The sequence below is a fragment of the Talaromyces stipitatus genome, genomic scaffold, assembly GCF_000003125.1.
Source record: "Talaromyces stipitatus ATCC 10500 scf_1105507295511 genomic scaffold, whole genome shotgun sequence".
In the NCBI taxonomy this organism is placed as follows: Eukaryota; Fungi; Ascomycota; class Eurotiomycetes; order Eurotiales; family Trichocomaceae; genus Talaromyces; species Talaromyces stipitatus.
Window position 1 is genome coordinate 1,251,517 of NW_002990119.1, and position 19,389 is coordinate 1,270,905.

Genomic DNA, 19,389 nt, shown 5'->3' on the forward strand with positions numbered 1-19,389 from the left:
CTCCCCCCTTAGCACATAGGCTAAGATACTTATAGTTACCTATTTTTCCTTTGTTTCCTTTGTCTCCTTTTTCTCTCCCTTTTAAGTTGAATTTGTATTGAACAGGACAGATTCGGTCATGGGGAGTAGGTGGACCACTGCAGCTGGCAGCAGCACCCAGCCTCTACATGTAGAGGTTAACTATCTGACCACGGCAGCCATGTAAGTGCGCCAAAGAGTCACATCTTGTATATAATTCTTGACACCCAGGGCTTACCCCCTGGCGGCCTTTGTCCCACTAGGGAATGGGTAGGCAGTGATTCATCACGGCCTACGGCCGTAAAATAATGACACACACACAACAGAGTCAAATCCATCCCGGATAACGACATCATAATCTACTCAGATGGATCCAAATTAGAAAACGGTCAAACAGGTGGTGGCTTTGTCAGTTTCCAAGCTGGCTCCCAATTCTTGCGTGGCTCAATACCCCTTAGGCCCAACAAAGAAGTCTTCGACGCAGAAGCAGAAGCAGCTCTTGCTGGATTGGAAGCTGCAATGGCACACTCAACAGCCCAACATGCACCAAATCTGTGGATATGCCTTGATAATCTTGAGGTCACCATTCAACTTCTCTCCTCATCCATAGGCTTTTCCCAAACCGTCTTTAAGTCGTTCAATATACTCGCTGATACCTGGCTATCAAGAAGGAGACTCCTCCAAATTGAGGGCAGGGCAGTATAAATTCCGCTAGATTCCTGGACATGTGAATATCCCTAGAAATGAAGCAGCAAACTGCGCTACTAAAGAGGGCATGGAGAAAACTGTCCCTATCTCTCATAATTATATGCAGCACTCAAGCGACATACTAGATCACAAGCCGTCTCAAGAGCAGAGATATATTAGCAGCCAGCGGCTCCGCAGGCCTATTAAGACCTTGAAATCACTATCTTCTCAAGACGTTCAGCAGAACTCTAGCTTCCCCACCATATCTTAGGATGAATCCTTGTAGTACACACAAAGCATAGAGACTTTGCAGACTACCATGAATAGTTCAACCATATAGATGCCCACCTCTTGTGCTAATATAGTATAAGAAAGTCCCTAATCTACTTTATCTTCTGCTAGATTGCAAAAAGAAAAGCTTCTAGATTCCCTAAACATCTTTTGGAAGTCATTCCTTTCCTCCTGGGCACCCTAAAGGGTGCCATCAGACTAGCCAAATAGCTTACAGAGACCCGATTCTTTAAGGACATCTGCCCTCGATACCCCCTCTTAGTACATAAGCTAAGAGACTTATAGCTACTTATTTCTTTTGTTTTCATTGTCTTTCCTTACCCCTCTCGGCGCCTGACCGGTGCATGAGCGCTTGTGTATATAGAGCGTAGATCTTCGCAGGGAATCCTCGAAGGTCAAGCGATTATTCTCGTACAATTTCACTCGTACCATCTGCTATTGTTGCTATATCTTAGTACGTATCTCTTGTGTGTGGATTTCCTTAGTATTCGCTTCTTCAAGTGTTCCGTAACCCATACCCTCGTACTCGAACTATCGTTCAACCCGGTCATTACATGTATCTCGTTTCCTTTAATCATCTTTGTACATCCAAAGCCGTTTTGTTTGCTAATTTTAGATCTCACTGCTCTACTGATTAGGAAAATCCATGTTGGCAGAATGAAACTTATAAGGAGCCCATCCTGCCCATAGATTTGTCCTGGGAATCAGCAGTCCTCTTGTTTTCTATCCTTGTTTCTAGTTCCTCAGTTAAGTTATCAGAATTAGATTTCCTCTCGTTGTCAGTTCCTTACATATAGAGAGTATACGTAGTAAGAGTATCCAGAGGTAATAGCTTCTATCTAGCTAATTCAAGACTCTAGTAATAGTACCAGACATATGCCCAGAAAAGGAGACCGAGAAGCTCGCCTATGCCCCTAATCACAAACCACTTGTTGAACATGATATGCATAATCCTTAGTTCTCTTAATCTCTGCATAACTTTCTCGATAAAATAGTGGTCTGGGCCCAGTGTAGTTTTGTAGACTGCTAGTGCTCGCCGATACAGTACCTCTGCCTCTTCCCACTTTCCCTGCTGTATATAGGAAGCTCCAAGGGCGTTAACCACAACTAGATGCAAAATATGATCCGAACCAAATGTCTTTTCAATCCCTTTCAAGGCTTGCTGATACATCATCTCTGCCTCTTCAAACTTTCCCAATTTTCTGTAGAGAGTCGCCATGCGGTCAAAGGTATTAAGAGTTAAAGAGTTATACGGACCTAGAACCTTCTTATAGCCTGTAAGTGCTCGTTGATACATCGTTTCTGCCTCATCCCAGTTTCTCTCAAAGGAGTAGACAAATGCCATGCCTTCAATGATATTAAGCGTGGAAATATCATCTGGACCTCGTGCTTTCTGGTAGCCTGTTAGTGCTTGCTGATACATCATCCCTGCCTCTTTCCACTTTCTTTGATATTTGTAGAGAACCGCTATGCTGTAAATGGTGGTGAGAGTGGGCATTCCATCAGCACCTAGAGCCTTCTGGTAGCCTGCTAGCGCTCGCTGATACATCAATTCTGCCTCATCCCACATTCCTTGCTCTTTGTAGAGGACCCCAAGATGATAGACAGTATCCATGATGGAGGTGTGATCTGGGTCTAGTACCTTCTCGTACCCTGCTATTGCTCGCAAATACATCATCTCTGCCTTTTTGAACTCTGCCGAATTAGCATAGAGACGCCCAAAGCTATGAATTGCATCTAAGATCACAGTGTTGTCCGTCAGCTCATCACCCCTCCAAAACCGACGCGTGTAATCTGCTTGAATTGACAATCGCCGATAAAACTCGAGGCAAGCTTTGGGGTCCGGACTGGGTATCTTATGCTCAACACTGGCCAACTCTTGTTCATCCCAGTTGGGTACCGCATGCCCAACACTGGCCAAGGCTAGCTCGCCCCATCGTCTGTTTCTTGCTTTCTCCTCAATACTAGCCATATCAAGACACCAGTCCTGCACAACCGGATGCATCATGTAGCTGCCTTTTTGTTCGTTCACACTGAGTAATGAAAACTCTATCAGAATCCTTATCCTTTTCTTGAAGGTCAGGCTGTCTGATATAACATCAGCATACCATGCTGGCGGATTTGGACTGCGTTGGCCACATTTTAGTAGCTCGTACCAGATATCACGATTGTCAAAGTGAGCAAGTAATAGCAACAATTCAGCAATATCTGGATCTCGTTTTCGAATTTCGTCATACGAAACTGACCATGTTCGTAAAATATTGCCCTGCTGATAATGACGTCCTGGTTTAGTATCCGAATGCAGATCGTGCCAGGATCTCTGATAGTATTGTAAGTACTCGCTGACGCTGGTACCGGTTTCACGCATAAATGATCCCGCGATAGTAATCGCTAATGGTAGCCCGCCAAGACGATTGATCAGGTCCACGACATCTACACCGGTCAGCGGTATTACAAAGGCTTATAGAGTAGAACAATTACCTTGGTCTTGCCTTGTGGCAGTATCTGGGGCTGGTTGATTCCTGCTCTGCCAGAGTAATGAAATGGCGTCCTCGAAATCAAACCCCTGAACGGCAAACGGCCGTCCAAGCTCGGTTATTGATTGAAGTCGAGAAGTAATTAGAATCGACCCATGATCCGCTGTAGGAAAAGATTTGCCGATGTCGTATCCATAGTCGGTCCCAGGCGAATACTGATCGATATTATCGAAGATGAGGAGCCATCGTGTGTTTCTCGATGATGCGAGCCACCTTAACACTCGCTTCGCATTTTGCTCTACTTCACTGTCATTCGCTTCAGCAGATTTGCTGGACTGGCCAGGTAACCGAGACGAAATTGAGCTCAACGATTGCAGCAATGTTTCGCGACTTTTGCCAGCTAACCAGAAGATAGCAGTAAAATGCTCCTTCTGCTCACGTGCGAAGCGGGCCGCTAGTTGTGTTTTGCCAATGCCACCTAGTCCATGAAGTACAGCGACTTTCCGAGGTCCCTTTTCCTCTGGTTGTAAATGATGCCAAAGATGCTCAAGCTCCTTGTATCGTCCTAAAAAGTTTTCGACTGCAGGTACTCCGGTAAGATCGAATGGGACGTGAAATTCTCTTGCTAGAGCAGCACTATTGATTAATAATTTCTTGGATGAATGTGCATTCAACTAATATTTTCAAGAACATACCATTGGATAAAGGTTCTCGTGCAGTCTCTGATTGATTTATGCTGAGAACAGAAGTGCATATCAAGAGCTCTTTCGCGTATGCTGCTGCGACAACTGAAGCATAACCCTGCCACTCTTTCTTCTTATGAGAATCGGCATAATCGCAGATTCCGCGAACAACAAGGCACGGGAAGTTATTGGACAATCCTGCGGCCTCCATCTCCACACAATAAACGTCTAGCCCACGGCCTAATTGATCCCGTAGTTTGCTGTCTTTCACGAGTTGATTGCCTGACGCGATAAGTCCATAATGGACCAGGGGCTCGTCATGGTCTCGAGGAGGCCGCGAAACAATCTGAGTGGGATCACAAGCATTGCAAGTTGCGGAGCGAGAATCAATATGGTGATAATCAGAGAGAAACAAATGATCTTCCTGCGTTGGACGAGTAAACGTAGCGGCTTGTCGGGGATTCTTTTGTTCAACCTCTGTGAGGAACTCCGCTATCCTACTTCCCTCGGTGAGATGATTCGATTGCAACTTAGAGAGTGCCGTTAGCAGGACCTGGGGTGGGCGGTTCAGCATGCCGGTTCGTTCAAATCCACCACTCAAGGTCTTGCCGTAGTCATATTGTATCACTCCGCCATATGAGCCAGTCGGCTTGCTGACCACTATATCACCCAAGCGGATGTCAGCGACATCGCTGGGTACCCCTCCTCCGATTCCCACCATGAGACCGAACCGGATCGAGCGAAAGCTGGATAGTAGTTGCATTGCCACTGTATTTGCCGACACAAGGCCATAATCACCGCTTGGTAAACAAGCAATCACAACATTATGGTCTTTGATACTTCCGAGAATATACGTGTTGTGATCCGTGGACGACACCGGTAGGTCTTTGTGGACTTCATCGAGCATGACCTTTGCAGCCGCCAGTTCCACCGGCAATGCACATATCCATCCGACTGTGTAATCTTTGTGCGATCGGCGGGTCCAGGCAGCCATTGTACGTGATTAAACGCAGTTTCCAGATGCTGCAAACGGGCTTCTTGGCGAAATGACAATATCGATGAAAGATCATCAGGAGGGAGAACAATATGGTGAGGTTGGCGAGGCTGGCTCGAACAGCTTCGCACAGTGCTTTTTGCGCATATCATAGCCAATCATTCCTGCGGCTTTGTTCGCTACATGGCCACGGCGGCTGCGAGACTCGTAAGATCATCCACTTCTCACTGCAAGAAACAGCAAGCCGCGTGTTATATAATCTCTTATATTTAACTTTTTTTAGGGAGTAATTATAATGATCCTTTCAATCATCAACAATCGCTGGGATGGCAGTATCATAGGGACTCTTCACTACCCTAGAGAAAGACCAAAACTCCATGCTTTCGAAGCCGCCTTTGAACGGTATTTGATCTCAAAGGATATTCGTCATAAATATCGTGTCAATCGTCGCATCAATCGTCAACAATGATGGTCACAAAGATAGGAGGCATTGCTGCGGTTAGTGCGTGTGTGTGTGTGTGTCATTATTTTACGGCCATAGGCCGTGATGAATCACTGCCTACCCATTCCCTAGTGGGACAAAGGCCGCCAGGGGGTAAGCCCTGGGTGTCAAGAATTATATATAGGATGTGACTCTTTGGCGCACTTACATGACTGCCGTGGTTAGATAGATAACCTCTATATATAGAGGGAGAATGTTGCTGCCAGCTGCAGTGGTCCGCCTACTCTCCATAACCAAATCTAACATATTCAACACTAATGTAGCTTTAAAGAGAGAAAAGGAAAGACAATGAAAACAAAGGAAATTAGCTATAAGTCTCTTAGCTTATGTACTAAGAGGGGGATGTCGAGGGCAGATGTCCTCAAAGAATTGGGTCTCCGTAAGCTATTTGGCTAGTATGATGGCCCCCTTTGGGGTGCCTAGGAGGAAAGGAATGACTTCTGAAGGATGTCTAGGGAATCTAGAAGCTTTCCTTTTTATAATCTAGTAGAAAATAAAATAGATTAGGGACTTTCTTATACCATATTAGTATAAGAGATGGGGGCATCTATATGGTTGAACTATTTATAGTAGTCTGTGAAGTCTTTGTGCTTTGTGCGTGCTACAAGGATTCATTCTAAGATATAATAGGGAAGCTGGAGTTCTGCTGGATATCTTAAGAAGTTGGTGATTTTAAGGTCTTAATAGGCCTGCGGAGCCGCTGACTGCCAATACATCTGTGCTCTTAAGATGGCTTGTGATCTGGTATATTGCTTGAGTGCTGTATATGATTATAGATGTAAGGTAGAAATGGTTTTCTCCACGCCCTCTTTAGTAGCGCAGTCTGCTGCTTCATTTCCTAGGATATTCGCATGTCCTGGAACCTAGCGGATTCAGACTGTCCCGCTCTTAGTATAGGGGAGTCTCCTTCTTGATAGCTAGATAGTAGCGAGTATATTAAATGACTCAAAGATGGCTTGGGAGAAGCCCGTGGATGCGGAGAGGAGTTGGATGGCAACCTCGAGGTTGTTAAGGCATATCCATAGGCTTGGTGCATATTAGGCGGTAGAGTGTGTCATTACAGCATTTAATCTAGCAAGAGCTGCTTCTGCTTCTGTGTCAAAGACTTCTTTGTTATACCCAAGGGGTATTGAGCCACGCAGGAATTAGAAGCTGGCTTAGAAAACTGACATACCTACTGCCTGTTTGGCTATTTTCTAATTTAGATCTATCTAAGTAGATTATAATATTGTTGTACTCAACCGTACTAGTATGACCTGATCGCGAGTCACTTCTACCAACCTACCTCACCGTAGGCTTCCGCTGAATCCATGATTGGTTCTAACTTTGCGGACACGGCTTGGGTTTCGGCATTTTAGGATGCTGAAATACTTGGTGGTTGGACAATATAAAGGCCTCCTTCTGCACTTTTGTTCTGTTTCCTTTCACATCTCCCCCATCGTTGAAAGAAATCCAGTGACATCAGACTAGAGGTATAGTGCCTACTATCACCGTGCAAGAAGCGTGCTGATCGTAGAGCGTACTAGTCTGTGAACTATTCATCAACTCTGTCCAGAAGCCCTGGAAGTTGTTCAAGCCATTGCTGTGAAAATTCAGGAAACATGAAAAGGCCAACTCAGTGGTCTCTCTCCGAGTCGTCTCGCCGCTCATCCTCAAATCGCAAACGAGAACAGAATCCGAGTTATTTGGACCAGCACGCTGCACAGAAGATGCGATGCTTGATGCCATCAAATAATCCAGACGAACCACTCCCCTCGATAGAGATAGAAAGTTATTTGGAACGAGATATTGCTTTTGATGAATATAATCCAGGTTATGAGGCGCATTCAACTCCTATATTCATCGATGAAGGCGTACTCGTTGGTTTTTGGTTTCAAAATCAGAGTGGAAATGGGAGGCGACCGGCTTATTGCTTAGTGAAAAGAGATTTGGAATTCGCATATCTCAAAGGAAAAACATTCATTCTCGTGCGATACGATGATTTTGATCCCCTGGATAATTTCGGCGACTGGCTGGGCGATGATACAGAAGACGAGGACGCCATGGGCCCAGAAGCGGTGAGGGTGTGGGTAGAAATGTTGTGGGAGAGCAGAATCTATGCCGGAATCCAGGACACAGCATTTGAAGCTCCTTTCGATAATTGAGGCATACAAGATAGCAACTGGCAAGAGACAACTTCTTCCATTGTATAGTATAGCGGTAGAACTGGCTAGTGGAATATGAGGCTAGATTGACCTTTAGCAGACGCAATTAATAGATGACATTTAAATATGAAGAGTACCTCCTTGGTCTGTTGCCGCACACCGAGCCCATATGGGACGGCAGCCCGCGTTTGATGGACAAATCATTGTAGCTGCACTGTCTCTCATGAGACGAGAGTCCATGGGGGATGACAGATCATGGTTTCAAACGCTATCCCGTATGGGTCAGCAACCCGTGGGAAATGGAGAAACCATCATATCCCATGTGAAATAACATCCCTCAAAAGATCGTTGCCCGTAGGGTTGACAGCCCGCGCGCGAAGACAAAATCGTGTTTACCCGCATGAAACACTATCCCACGGGAGACAATGGCTCACGAGGGATGGACAAATCATGGCTTCCCATGGGAGTCGTTATCCCACAAGAAACGATAGCCCACAGGAGGTGACAACCCGCGCGCGATGGACGAATCCTGGCAGTCCACGAGAGGTTGAGGCCCGCATGGGATAGCAACCCGTGTGAGCTGCTATCCCGTAGGAGGAGATGTCACCCTATGGGCTATCACGGTTTTCTCATCGCATGCGGGCTACTACCCCAGGGGCTTGGAACCCACATGGGACAATAGCCCGCATGCAAAAGTCAAACCGTGGCAACCCATATGAGCTACTATCCCATGCGGGGTTCAAGCTCTCATGGGCTGCCATGGTTTGACCATTCCATGCGGGCTGCTACCCCTAGGGACTGGAAACCCCCATGGGACAATGAGGTTGGAATAAACCGTGGCAGCCTATAGGAGCTTGAACCCCGTATGGGACAATAGCGACGATCAAACCGTGGTAGCCCACGCGGTCTCTTATTCCGCAGGGGAATGAGGGCCGCCACCGTCCCAATGAAAGGTCTGGCGCCCATGAGGGATACTAGAGCATAGGGGATCGCAACTTACTAAGAATCCACGGATTTTACCAGCAAACCATGGGATCGCTGCCAGTAAATACATAGACGCTGCGACGTTTATCGGATATCGAAGGGCCGGAAGAAACCATGGCCACGAAAACCATGCGTAGCTTGTGACATTGAAGAAGAGACTAGAGGTCGTCCAAATGTATGTCTGGTCAAAGATAATGGGATGGCTCAGAAAATCGTGGGTATCAAAAATCGTGGGTTGCAAACAGGAAATGAAAAACGTCGACCGAGATTGTAAAACGTGGTTGATCATGAAGTGGGTCCCGTTCGACTCATCGCTTATGACGTATTTAGTTAACCAAAGCGCTAACTTAGTTTCATATTTAAAACAATAACCCTAAGTATTCAACTAACTAGCCAAGACTAACCAAACAAGACGAAAAAGACTAACCCAAAAGCTAATCCTCAAATCTAATTCATAGATATCTTTTCCGTTGGGGAAGAGTTGCTTTGCTTGCGGGGAGTTTAGATGCTTTTTTCAGCACATCTTGCTGTTCTCAATAAAGCTTCAGCCACTCGCTCTTCTGAAACTTCAACTTTTCCTCAGATTGCCATACCAGAAATCGCCTATTTCTACCTTCACCACAATGTGACACAATTGGATTCTGGAGATAAGGTTTACTGATGGCCGTCTCCCCATCAGGCACCTTGGCCTCGTTAACGTTCTCACCGTCTCCCTCCGTATTAGCGATAATGGATGGACGACAGATAAGATTGGATTAGAATGGCTTAAAATCCATTTTATTCGTCTTACCGATGGCCGTACATTGGGAAAGTATCGGATATTGATTCTTAATGGTCATGGAAGCCATTTAACTGCTGAATTTGACCGTACATGCACCGAGAATAATATTATTCCAGTCTGTATACCTCCTCATTCTTCACATCTTTTACAGCCTCTTGATGTTGGCTGTTTTACTATTTTAAAGCGACAGTATGGACAGCTTGTTAAGCAGCGAATGAGGCTTGGATTCAATCACATTGACAAAATCGACTTTCTCACTGCATTCCCAAAGGCTCGTACAATGGCATATAAAGCTCAAACTGTTCGGAATAGCTTTACAGCAACTATATTAGTACCATTTAATCTAGATCAAGTTTATCAACAGCTTACTATTCAATTGAAGACTCCAACACCCCCCCAAGTCGATCAAGTGATACACAATCATCCTGCTTACAAATCCCTCAAAATCCACGTCAATTCAAGCACTAAATGACTACAATTAAGAAACGAATAAGCCGGCATACGAGAAGTTCATCTGAGGCTATTGATGAAGTGTTTACACGGGCATCAAAAGCTTATGAAACAACCATGAATGATCTCTTACTCGCCCGGAAAGAAAATCATGATTTACGGACTGCACATGAAAAAGAGAAACAGAAACGTCAAAAATCTAAGAAGCAAGTATCTAATGAGCAAGGAATTAGTACGGAGGAGGCTCAGGTGCTTATACAAGATCAGATTGAGGCATCTCAAGCTGTTACTACTGTTCCGGCCGAGCCTGAGCTTCCAGTCTCTCATCCACCTGTACGGCGTCAATTTCGCTGCAGTGGCTGTGGCATTGAAGGACATAAAATAACTAGATGTCCTAATCGTACTAGTAATTAATTTTTGTTATATAATTTGTATGTGGGCTAGAAATTGAGATTTGGATTCAAGATTGTGTACGCGTTCGGGAAAAAATGCCCCTTCGCTTACCGATTACGTTATGTGTGGTAACTTAGTATTGTCAGCGTGCTACATTCGCGGATAACTCTCCGATGCGGGTTAACTATGCTCCGAGAGTCATGTGACCTCCGTAAAGGGGTCACCGTGTCACCCACGACACGCTCACGACTTCTTTTGTTATTGTCGATATCATGCATAGGAGCCATTGTAAAAGAGGCTATCTTGCGCTGGGAAGGGAAAGTCTTACAAAACAAAACGAATTTTGGCAAGGTGGTACGTATAGACTGCCGTGGCCCGTGTCACCTCCTGGTGGGGTACGCATCCCTGTTACAGTGTTACAGCCTCAAGCCTCATAGACAGCGCGGTTACCTGATGACGCAGGAGCCCACTACATGAGCCTGAAAACAAGATAAATGACGACTTGAGATTGAATCGAGGTGGTCATTAAGCCTATGTAGTCCCCGCGATAATTGGATGATTCAGTTCAGAACTCTATCTCGGAGAATAAATACACCTCCTAAGGACCAGTCCATCCGCTACGCCTCAGCCAATCTTCAAAAGAGCTAGCAGTAAGACCTAGCTCCTCGCTAGATTGCTCAGCCTCTAGCTCAAAGGCTCCATAGCAGGTCTTGTCGGTTGGAGCTATAGCAGCCCATTGCATCATTTCAATGGCGTCTTCCTTGAATGCTGGGCCAACGAGCGCAGAGCTCAAGTGACCGAACTCCTCAAACGAGATTGGAGAATGAACGGCCGGTTTTCCAGTAATGCGCGTGAAAGCTTTCGCCATGCCTTCGGGAGTTATCCTAGGACCCAAAGCAAGATAAGTTTTCCCTTTAGTCTTTTCAACACCTAAGCCAAATATCTCTTCAAGTGATTGTCAGCCTTGACTTGCTAGGGGAAGACAGCTGTTGAATGTGGTGGTGAGCTCTTACTTGCGGAAAAGGCTCCCATGTCGTGTGCAGGATCCGTCCATTGGACCATTTTATTCCCGGGTAGGGGCATACAAAATTGTACCACACCATCCTCTGAGGAACAAATTCATTAGTTCTGGTGTCGATATGTCATTTGAAACTTGGAGAATAAGAGAGGGATACAAACCACGAAGCCGGCAATATTGTGACCAGACCAAGTTGGTGTAAAAAAAGCCTGTACATGACGAACACGTCAGTAACCCACGAATGTTTTCGGAGTAGTAGAGATACCCGCTACGGAGTACTTACCAGGAATCAAGGAGGTAAAGCCATCAAGCTCCTTTCTTGCCAATTGCTCAATAGTATGCTTGTTGTTCATGTGATGTATCCGTTTGAACTGGCCGTCGCTCGCTTTGACAGTATCAGGTAAGCTGCTAAACACCAAATGCTTGATGCAGCACTCCTTGGCAGCGGAGATGATGTTACGCCCTGCATCGATCTCGTGTTTCAACTCCTCCTCTTCAGTAATAACTTTACCAGGGTACCGTTCACTGGTCATGGCGAAGACGCCGTGTGCACCCATAAAGGCACTCCGTAGGCTTGTTTCATCGTAAACATGGCCACTCACCAAGCTCAGACGATTGTCAGTAGTTTGGTATTCTGATAAAAGCTTCTGTGCTTTGCCTGAGCTGGGATCTTGGGTAAGAGCTCGGACAAGCCAAGGGCCACCATATTTGTCGCTCAATAATGCCCGAACGACGCCAGAGCCTTGGATTCCCGTGGCGCCAACGACGACTATGGTTTGTTGCGACTGAGTGGATGACATGTTGTTGAGACCTTGCGGCAAGGACGGGGACAGAGTATAGGACGAGGAGCATGTCCGGTGGATTCTGGCTAACCTCAGGTACGGTACTCTGTTGGCAGAACTTGGCTGATCCCGCCAAGAGAATTATATATTCTTATAGTTAGCATTCCAGAACTATCGATATGGATTAGTAACCACAGCCGGAATTAGGAATGCGGTTCCTGCTTTCTTATAGTCTACATAGTACAGATGAGCTGGTGGTGGGTCCAAAGTTGGCGCAAGGCGGCTAATCCTAGTAGGGTTGGCGTATTCTTATGTTACGAAAACAACTTGCATGATACTAGGCAGAAACTAGTACTAGGAGTCTTTCGATTTGCGCCGGCGACGCCCGCCCGACCAGGACGAACATGAAAACTCACCACCGCGATTGAGACCGAAGCGTACCACTAAACCACCCAATAACTATGCACAAGAGCAAGAGAAAGAAACTGAGCAGAGAAACACGCGCTCCTAACAGAAGAGGAAAACTCAGACTAGGCTAACAACTCAACATGACGCATCAACTGGAGATGAATCTGCAACGGAGAGCAAGGACCTGGGCGAGGACCTGGGCACGGCCAAACTCGTGAAAGAACTTATCAAACTCAGAAAAGAGATTAGATGACAAGATAAGTTACATAAGGAAGAGCTAAAGAAAGTTAAAGAAGAATTTAGTGCCACCCTTGCAGAGGTTCGACAGGAGATGTAAACTCTGACACTGCAATCCTGCCCTGAGTCATGCTTGCAAAACAGTCATGATAATATCCTTCGCGAAATCCAATCCCTGCGCGCTTCAATCACTACCCTAGGTTCTATAAATCTATCCTATATGGATGTTGCCTGCACGCCTCCGACCAGTTAACCAAGCAATATATGGACTTTCTTATCGTTTAACATGACGCCGATAACCTTCACTGATACATTATATTGCACGATAGATATCTCAAAGATGGCAGATAATGAAAGCGAGAGAACATCTGTAGGCTCAATTAGGGCAGCAGTTGAGAAAGAGATCTGGACAATGGAAAACCACATGAACTAGAGATGTCGCGCTGTGACTATGGATCCAAAGAACGCCAACTGGGTTAGAATTGCTTGCTGAGATGAAGTTGAACACCAGCTAGTTAAGAAAGTTGCAGAAGCTAAGATTAGCGCAGGGGCCTGAGTGCTCCGTGACAAGTTTTACCCAATCAAAGTTGATAGTGTCAGGAAGGCGGCAGTGCTAGATGAGAACAATGAGATTAGAGCTGGAGCCGCAGTAGCCTTTATCGAGGAGAATAACACCACAGTTGTCAAGATTGCATGGCTTAGCAGTAAGGAGAGTACGAAGGCCTATAGTTCTGTGGTAGTATACCTAATTAAAGATACTGACGCATAGAGGCTTCTGGCCGACAGGTTCTTCCATACTAGGGGAGAATCTGGCGTAACCAGCGCCTTTAAATATTGACTATAACCAGCATAATGCTACAATTGCCAAGAGATTAGCTATAAGGCATTCCAATGCAAGAACGCCCAGAAATGCGCGAAATGCACCAAAGAAAGCCACCACCATAGCAATTATTATAAAACGGTCCTTAAGTGTGTTCTATGCAGAGGCCCATATAAATCATATAGCAAAAACTGTCGGAAGTTCTACCCTGTACAACATGAATAAAATACTCTGAATAATCCAGCTGAATGTAAGGAAACAGGGCGCAGCGCATGATAGTTTGATGAACAACAAAGAAATTCAGGACGCAGTAGCATTAGCGATTCAAGAACCCCAAGTGAGGATGATTCAAGGCCGACTCTTGACAACCCTAATGGGACATCACAAATAAACGAAGATAGTCCCTTCCACATGGAGAGAAGGCAAGTAGGTAATTCGAAGCATGCTCTAGATTAATAAGGATGTAGAAGCGGAACAAGTGCCGATAGAATCTCTGGATCTGACAGCAGCGGTCATTCGGCTTCCCGAGCGTTTGATTTTTATGGCATCAGTCTATATGGAGGGAGGAGATGCCCAGGCTTTGCGTGACACGTGCAATCACCTACGCAAGGCAATCACAAAGGTAAGGTGAACCACGGGCACAGTGGTGGAGGTAATAATTATGGGAGATTTTAATCGACATGATTAACTGTGGGGAGGAGATAATATGTCTTTAGAAAGACAGGGCAAAGTGGATCTAATCATTGATTTCATGAATGAATTTGCTCTCACTAGTCTACTGAAATAAGGCACAAAAACATGGTAGGGTAGAGACTATGAGTCCACTATCGACCTCGTCCTCGCCTCTGAGAATTTGATGGATTCTATGGTTAAGTGCGCAATATACGGGACAGAGCATGGCTCAGATCACCGCGCAATTGAAACTGTGTTTGATGTCCCAAGGCCGGGTCCAAACCACTAGAAGCAACTTCTGCTGAAAAACACGCCATAGAAGGAGATTAATGCCAGAATCGCATGAACCCTAGATGGCACTCCGGCAGAAGGCACATTGCAATAGAGAGCTGATAGACTAATGTCTGTAGTCTTAGAAGCAGTTCACACTTTAACTCCAAAGGCCAAGCCATCGCCATACGCAAAGCCATGATAGACATCAGACTTGACACAGCTCCATCATATATATATATATACTGGAGAAATCACGCCCGCTTAGAGAGACGGGCAGGACGGGACGTTACACACCTGGAAGAGATGGCCGAAAGTGCGTCTAAGCAATATCATGATGCTATCCAGCAACAAAAGAAAAGGCACTAGAAGGAATTCCTTGCAGACAATAATAATATATGGAAGGCCGCCAAGTACCTAAAGTCTAGAGAGAATATAGCGTTTGGGAAAGTACCACAGCTCAAGAGAACAGATAGAACCATCACTACTAACTATGAGAAACAAATAGAAGAACTATTAGCTAAATTCTTTCCCCCCCTGCCAGACGATATTGATGATGAAGGACCTAGACCACAGAGAGCACCAATAGAGATGCCTACTATTACCATAGAGGAAGTAGAGTGACAGCTATTTGCAGCAAAATCATGGAAGGCACTGGGAGAAGATGGCCTGCCGGCGATAGTTTGGAAGATAACTTGGGCCGTGGTCAAACATAGGGTCCTTAACCTATTCTCCACGTCCCTAGAAGAGAGCACGTTACCAAGTCAGTGGAGACATGCAAAGATCATACCACTCAAAAAGCTAAATAAGGAGGACTACACCATTACAAAGGCCTAGAGACCAATATTGCTTCTAGCGACACTTGGTAAGGTACTAGAATCCGTGGTTGCAGAAAGGATCTCCCACGCAGTGGAGACATACAGCCTACTCCCCACAAGCCACTTTGGAGCTCGGAAACAGTGATTAGCTAAACAGGCACTCCTGCTCCTACAGGAGCAAATCTTCATAGCCTGGCGTGGCCGTCGAGTTGTGAGCTTGATCAGCTTCGAAGTCAAAGGAGCCTACAATGGGGTCTACAAAGAAAGACTACTCCAGAGGATGAAAGCGCGAGGCATACCAGATAAGCTGCTCTGGTGGATCAACGCGTTCTGTTTAGCACGAACGGCGACCATCCAGATTAATGGGTAGGAGTCCGAAGTTTACAACCTCCTACAGGCGGGACTACCTCAGGGCTCTCCTCTATCCCCAATCTTATTTCTCTTCTTCAACGCAGACCTAGTACAACGGCAGATCGATAGCCAGGGCAGAGCGATTACTTTCGTAGATGACTTTACCGCATGGGTGACTAGGCCTACTGCACAAAGTAACCGGGAAGGAATTGAAGTGATCATCACTAAAGTGCTTAACTAGGAAAGAAGGAGTGGAGCGACTTTTGAAGCCAAGAAAACAGCTATTATATATTTTACTCCCAAAGTACACAAAGCGGAACAGGAGCCTTTTACCATCAAGGGATAAGTCGTCAAACCCAAAGACCATGTCAAGATTCTTAATGTAATAATGGACACTAGACTCAAATACAAGGAACACATCGCAAGAGCCGCATCTAAGGGCTTAGAAGCAGCAATGGAGCTCAGACAACTTAGAGGTCTATCCCTGTCAACAGCGCGATAGCTATTTACATCGACTGTGACCACAGCCGTGGACTACGCCTCTAATGTCTAGATGCACGCTTTCAAAGACAAGGCTATTAGTCCAATTAACTGTGTCCAAAGGGTAGGAGTGCAAGCGATTGTGGGAACATTCCTCACCGTTGTAATCAGTGTGGCAGAAGCAGAGGCTCATATTGCCACTGCACAAAGCCAGTTTTGGAGACAGGCCATAAAGATATAGATGGACATCTACACCCTACCAGAAACCAACCCCCTTTGCAGGTGTACCGATCAGATCAGGAAATTCAGAAGATATTACCGCTCACCGCTATACCAGGTGGTAGACGCGCTGAAGAATATCGAAATGGACACATTGGAAACCATTAACCCATTTATACTGGCACCATGGGAGGAGTGCGTGCAGACTAATAGTGGTGAAACCCCAAAGACGCATACAGAAGCGGGTGGATCTATGCAGATTGTGGTAAGCAGTTCGGCACATAACGAGGTAGTAGGGTGTAGTAGAGCAATCCAAAGCAAACCACCCCAGTATAAAAAGCTAAAACTAAAGACCTTCTCCTTCACACTAGGCATAAGATTAGAGCAGAACCTATACTTGGGGGAGCTAGCAGCAATGGTACACGCATTGAGCACGCTACCAACACTAAAGCAGTATAGAATCACGCTGCTGACGAGCAACAAAGCAGCTGCACTCACTCTGAGGAACCCTCGACAACAGTGGGGTCAGGGACACGTCTGCCAAATATACAAGTTGATTAAAGGCTACGAAGAAATGGAAACCAGATCACTATCCATTGGGTCTTAACCAGTAAGGATAAAAAGCTATTAGGCCTGGCTAAAGAGCAGGCCAGGATAGCAACCCAAGAGAATGCTACCCTACAAGCACAGGTTCCCCAAATAAAATCAACAACCCTTAATATCGCACGAGACCAATAAGATATCAGCAGAGAATTGCCTGAGAAAGTGGGCAAACACATCAAAAGAGTGGATGCGGCGCTTCCGGGCAAACATACTCGGCAGCTATATGATAGTTTATCGTGGAAAGAAGCGAGCGTGCTAGCTTAACTCTGGATGACATGGCAAGATTAAATGCGTATCTCTATCAAATCAACATAGTGCAGACGGATTAGTGTGCATGTGGACAAGCAAGAGAAACCATAGAGCACTTCCTCTTTCGATGTCAGAAGTAGATGGCGTACTGTACAGAAATGCTGCAATGTACTAACACCCACTGAGGCAATATATCCTTCTATCTGGGAGGAAAATTAGCTTTAGATGATCAGAACTGGACCCCAAACTTAGAAGCGGTACGGGCCTCAATATAGTTTGCAATCGCCACAAGCCGACTCAACACCACTTAACCAAGTAGGCGAACACAAATCAATCACTCTTCCCAATCTAACCCACACCAACCACCTCGTAACAGACACAGTAGTCGCGCTTCAACTGCCGAAGATAGGATGTTGAACACTTGAAGAAGCGCCTTCAAGCCAGCTACTAACAAAATTACTAACCCACGAGCATCCGCTACAATACTGACAGATGAGATGATGTACATATACTAAAAGCAATCATGTATGGGCTCCAAGGAGACACAGCATATATATTAGGACATGTATAGTAGTTTAGTGATAGTTGCCCTTTCGGCTTGGCCGCCGGGCGTTAATATATTGTGTGTGTGTACCAGGTACGGTCGAGGTCAGCAGTATTTCGGAGTCAACATAGTGGATATCAATAACTTACGGTCGTTTCCGCTTCTGCCCCGATTTTGTTTTAGTCAGCGTCACCTTAAGCTTTAGCTCATGCTTGCCGGTCCTGCGGTGCTTCTCCACATACAGGCGTAGGTCACGGTATGTGATGTGGAGAAGTGCTCCAGGCCTCGAGCCAGTGTAAGCGGCCAGCAGAAGAATGGCCGCAACCTGGACACGTTGTCGCTCGTTGGGGAAGATATTAATGTCAGCGGCCCAGTGGCATTGTATGACCTCCATGAACTCTTCGGCCTCGAGCAGTGGTTTCTCACTTTCAGTGTTATCCAGGCCATATTCTTTCGTCAAAGGACCTTCAATAAACTATGACATGAATCAACACCAAGGCTGTCATACGGAAGTTGCGGATATCAGGACTCATACCACGAAGATCTCTTTCAGAGTTTGGGGTGAGATCCGGCATTGCCACCAAGTGATGTGTAGCTGACTTAGTTGCCGCCAGTAGGTTGTGACTGCGCTTGTTTTCTTGATCGTACAGGTTCTCAGCACCCAGTGGAGGAAGTTCTCTATGCGAGCAGTTTGACATTCTCTCAATGTCTCGCGAGGTTCAAGATTGAAGATAGCGCAAGATAGCGCAATATCTGACCTCATTAGTAGCGTACTTAGATTATGCAGGTAGAGAATACAGACTCGGTCCACAACTTCTCCATCCGTTTGATATGGCATTCTGTCGTCTCAGCGTAGAGCGTTGTCGCATGAGTCTCCGTCAGAGCTTGATCATACTTCTGCTGCAAGGCCTCACGGGAACAGACGCCAGAAGCCGACCAGCCTGTGTACGATCCCCCCGATTGCAGCGTGACTGTTCCCAAAATCTTTCGCGACCCATATCGAACCGTGAGATGAGATTGCGGGAAGTGGACGAGACGGAGGGTCGAGTTCCTAGAGGGGGAAGGATGAGAAGGTAAGAGGGACATGGCGGTAAGTCTAGGCGTTTTAGCTCGAGCGAGGGAAATGGGATGGTGTGAAGCCATATTTGGCCTCACCAGCCGGTCACGATTTGAGGCCCCTGGGAAAGCGTGGTCGAGATCGATTCAGTGCGGGTACCTCCAGGGCCCACCAACAGTACAGATACATGCTTCATGAGATATCTGGATTGTTTCGATTGATCATGTTATTGGGCGTGAAGAATGGAGACTATACAAGGAAGAAGTTGATGGATCTTCCAGCTGAAGTGTTACAGCGGGTATTTGAAAACGTATGAAGCCTCTCTTATATAGGCATACTCCGTACTTATGGTTTAGCGAAGATCGAGGTCCGACTTATCGGCACTCTATCATGCTTCCAAAACTCTGCGAGTTCACATAGACGGAGCGGTCCTATTTCTCGTTTAACGGCACAAACA

General features: G+C 46.0%; 8 protein-coding genes across 8 annotated transcripts, besides 5 other annotated features; 5 read left to right on the top strand and 3 right to left on the bottom strand.

Moving 5' to 3' along the window:
* Positions 1-118: 118 nt before the first annotated feature.
* On the top strand, positions 119-723 carry TSTA_101780 (uncharacterized protein; the record flags this gene model as incomplete). The annotated part of the gene is made up of 2 exons (XM_002486135.1): positions 119-201; positions 345-723. The coding sequence occupies 2 exons, from the start codon at positions 119-121 to the stop codon at positions 721-723; spliced, it is 462 nt and encodes a 153-aa protein (XP_002486180.1).
* Positions 241-645: a mobile genetic element.
* Positions 724-1,852: 1,129 nt separating the features above from the next.
* Positions 1,853-5,150, bottom strand: TSTA_101790 (kinesin light chain, putative; the record flags this gene model as incomplete). Its single annotated transcript, XM_002486136.1, has 3 exons — positions 1,853-3,429; positions 3,478-4,098; positions 4,169-5,150. 3 exons carry the CDS (start codon positions 5,148-5,150, stop codon positions 1,853-1,855), a joined length of 3,180 nt encoding a protein of 1,059 aa, XP_002486181.1.
* Positions 5,151-6,188: 1,038 nt separating this feature from the next.
* Positions 6,189-6,785: a mobile genetic element.
* Positions 6,786-9,466: 2,681 nt separating this feature from the next.
* Positions 9,467-9,916: a mobile genetic element.
* A 113-nt stretch (positions 9,917-10,029) lies between these two features.
* On the top strand, positions 10,030-10,536 carry TSTA_101800 (uncharacterized protein; the record flags this gene model as incomplete). The annotated part of the gene is made up of 2 exons (XM_002486137.1): positions 10,030-10,344; positions 10,456-10,536. 2 exons carry the CDS (start codon positions 10,030-10,032, stop codon positions 10,534-10,536), a joined length of 396 nt encoding a protein of 131 aa, XP_002486182.1.
* Positions 10,537-11,002: 466 nt separating this feature from the next.
* TSTA_101810 (cinnamoyl-CoA reductase, putative) lies at positions 11,003-12,420 on the bottom strand (the record flags this gene model as incomplete). Its single annotated transcript, XM_002486138.1, has 3 exons — positions 11,706-12,420; positions 11,418-11,510; positions 11,003-11,334 (listed from the first exon to the last, which is right to left on the bottom strand). The coding sequence occupies exons 1-3, from the start codon at positions 12,220-12,222 to the stop codon at positions 11,003-11,005; spliced, it is 942 nt and encodes a 313-aa protein (XP_002486183.1). The 5' UTR covers positions 12,223-12,420.
* Positions 12,421-13,436: 1,016 nt separating this feature from the next.
* On the top strand, positions 13,437-14,470 carry TSTA_101820 (uncharacterized protein; the record flags this gene model as incomplete). Its single annotated transcript, XM_002486139.1, has 6 exons — positions 13,437-13,585; positions 13,621-13,635; positions 13,719-13,879; positions 13,999-14,095; positions 14,121-14,291; positions 14,444-14,470. Coding segments are annotated over 6 exons (620 nt in total), but the record flags the coding sequence as incomplete, so codon positions are not given.
* Positions 13,977-14,837: a mobile genetic element.
* Positions 14,758-15,570, top strand: TSTA_101830 (uncharacterized protein; the record flags this gene model as incomplete). The annotated part of the gene is made up of 5 exons (XM_002486140.1): positions 14,758-14,927; positions 14,997-15,226; positions 15,263-15,374; positions 15,468-15,481; positions 15,504-15,570. Coding segments are annotated over 5 exons (593 nt in total), but the record flags the coding sequence as incomplete, so codon positions are not given.
* Positions 14,795-16,582: a mobile genetic element.
* A 42-nt stretch (positions 16,583-16,624) lies between these two features.
* TSTA_101840 (uncharacterized protein) lies at positions 16,625-17,086 on the top strand (the record flags this gene model as incomplete). The annotated part of the gene is made up of 2 exons (XM_002486141.1): positions 16,625-16,744; positions 16,832-17,086. 2 exons carry the CDS (start codon positions 16,625-16,627, stop codon positions 17,084-17,086), a joined length of 375 nt encoding a protein of 124 aa, XP_002486186.1.
* Positions 17,087-18,020: 934 nt separating this feature from the next.
* TSTA_101850 (uncharacterized protein) lies at positions 18,021-18,961 on the bottom strand (the record flags this gene model as incomplete). The annotated part of the gene is made up of 3 exons (XM_002486142.1): positions 18,021-18,350; positions 18,411-18,648; positions 18,678-18,961. 3 exons carry the CDS (start codon positions 18,959-18,961, stop codon positions 18,021-18,023), a joined length of 852 nt encoding a protein of 283 aa, XP_002486187.1.
* Positions 18,962-19,389: the final 428 nt, after the last annotated feature.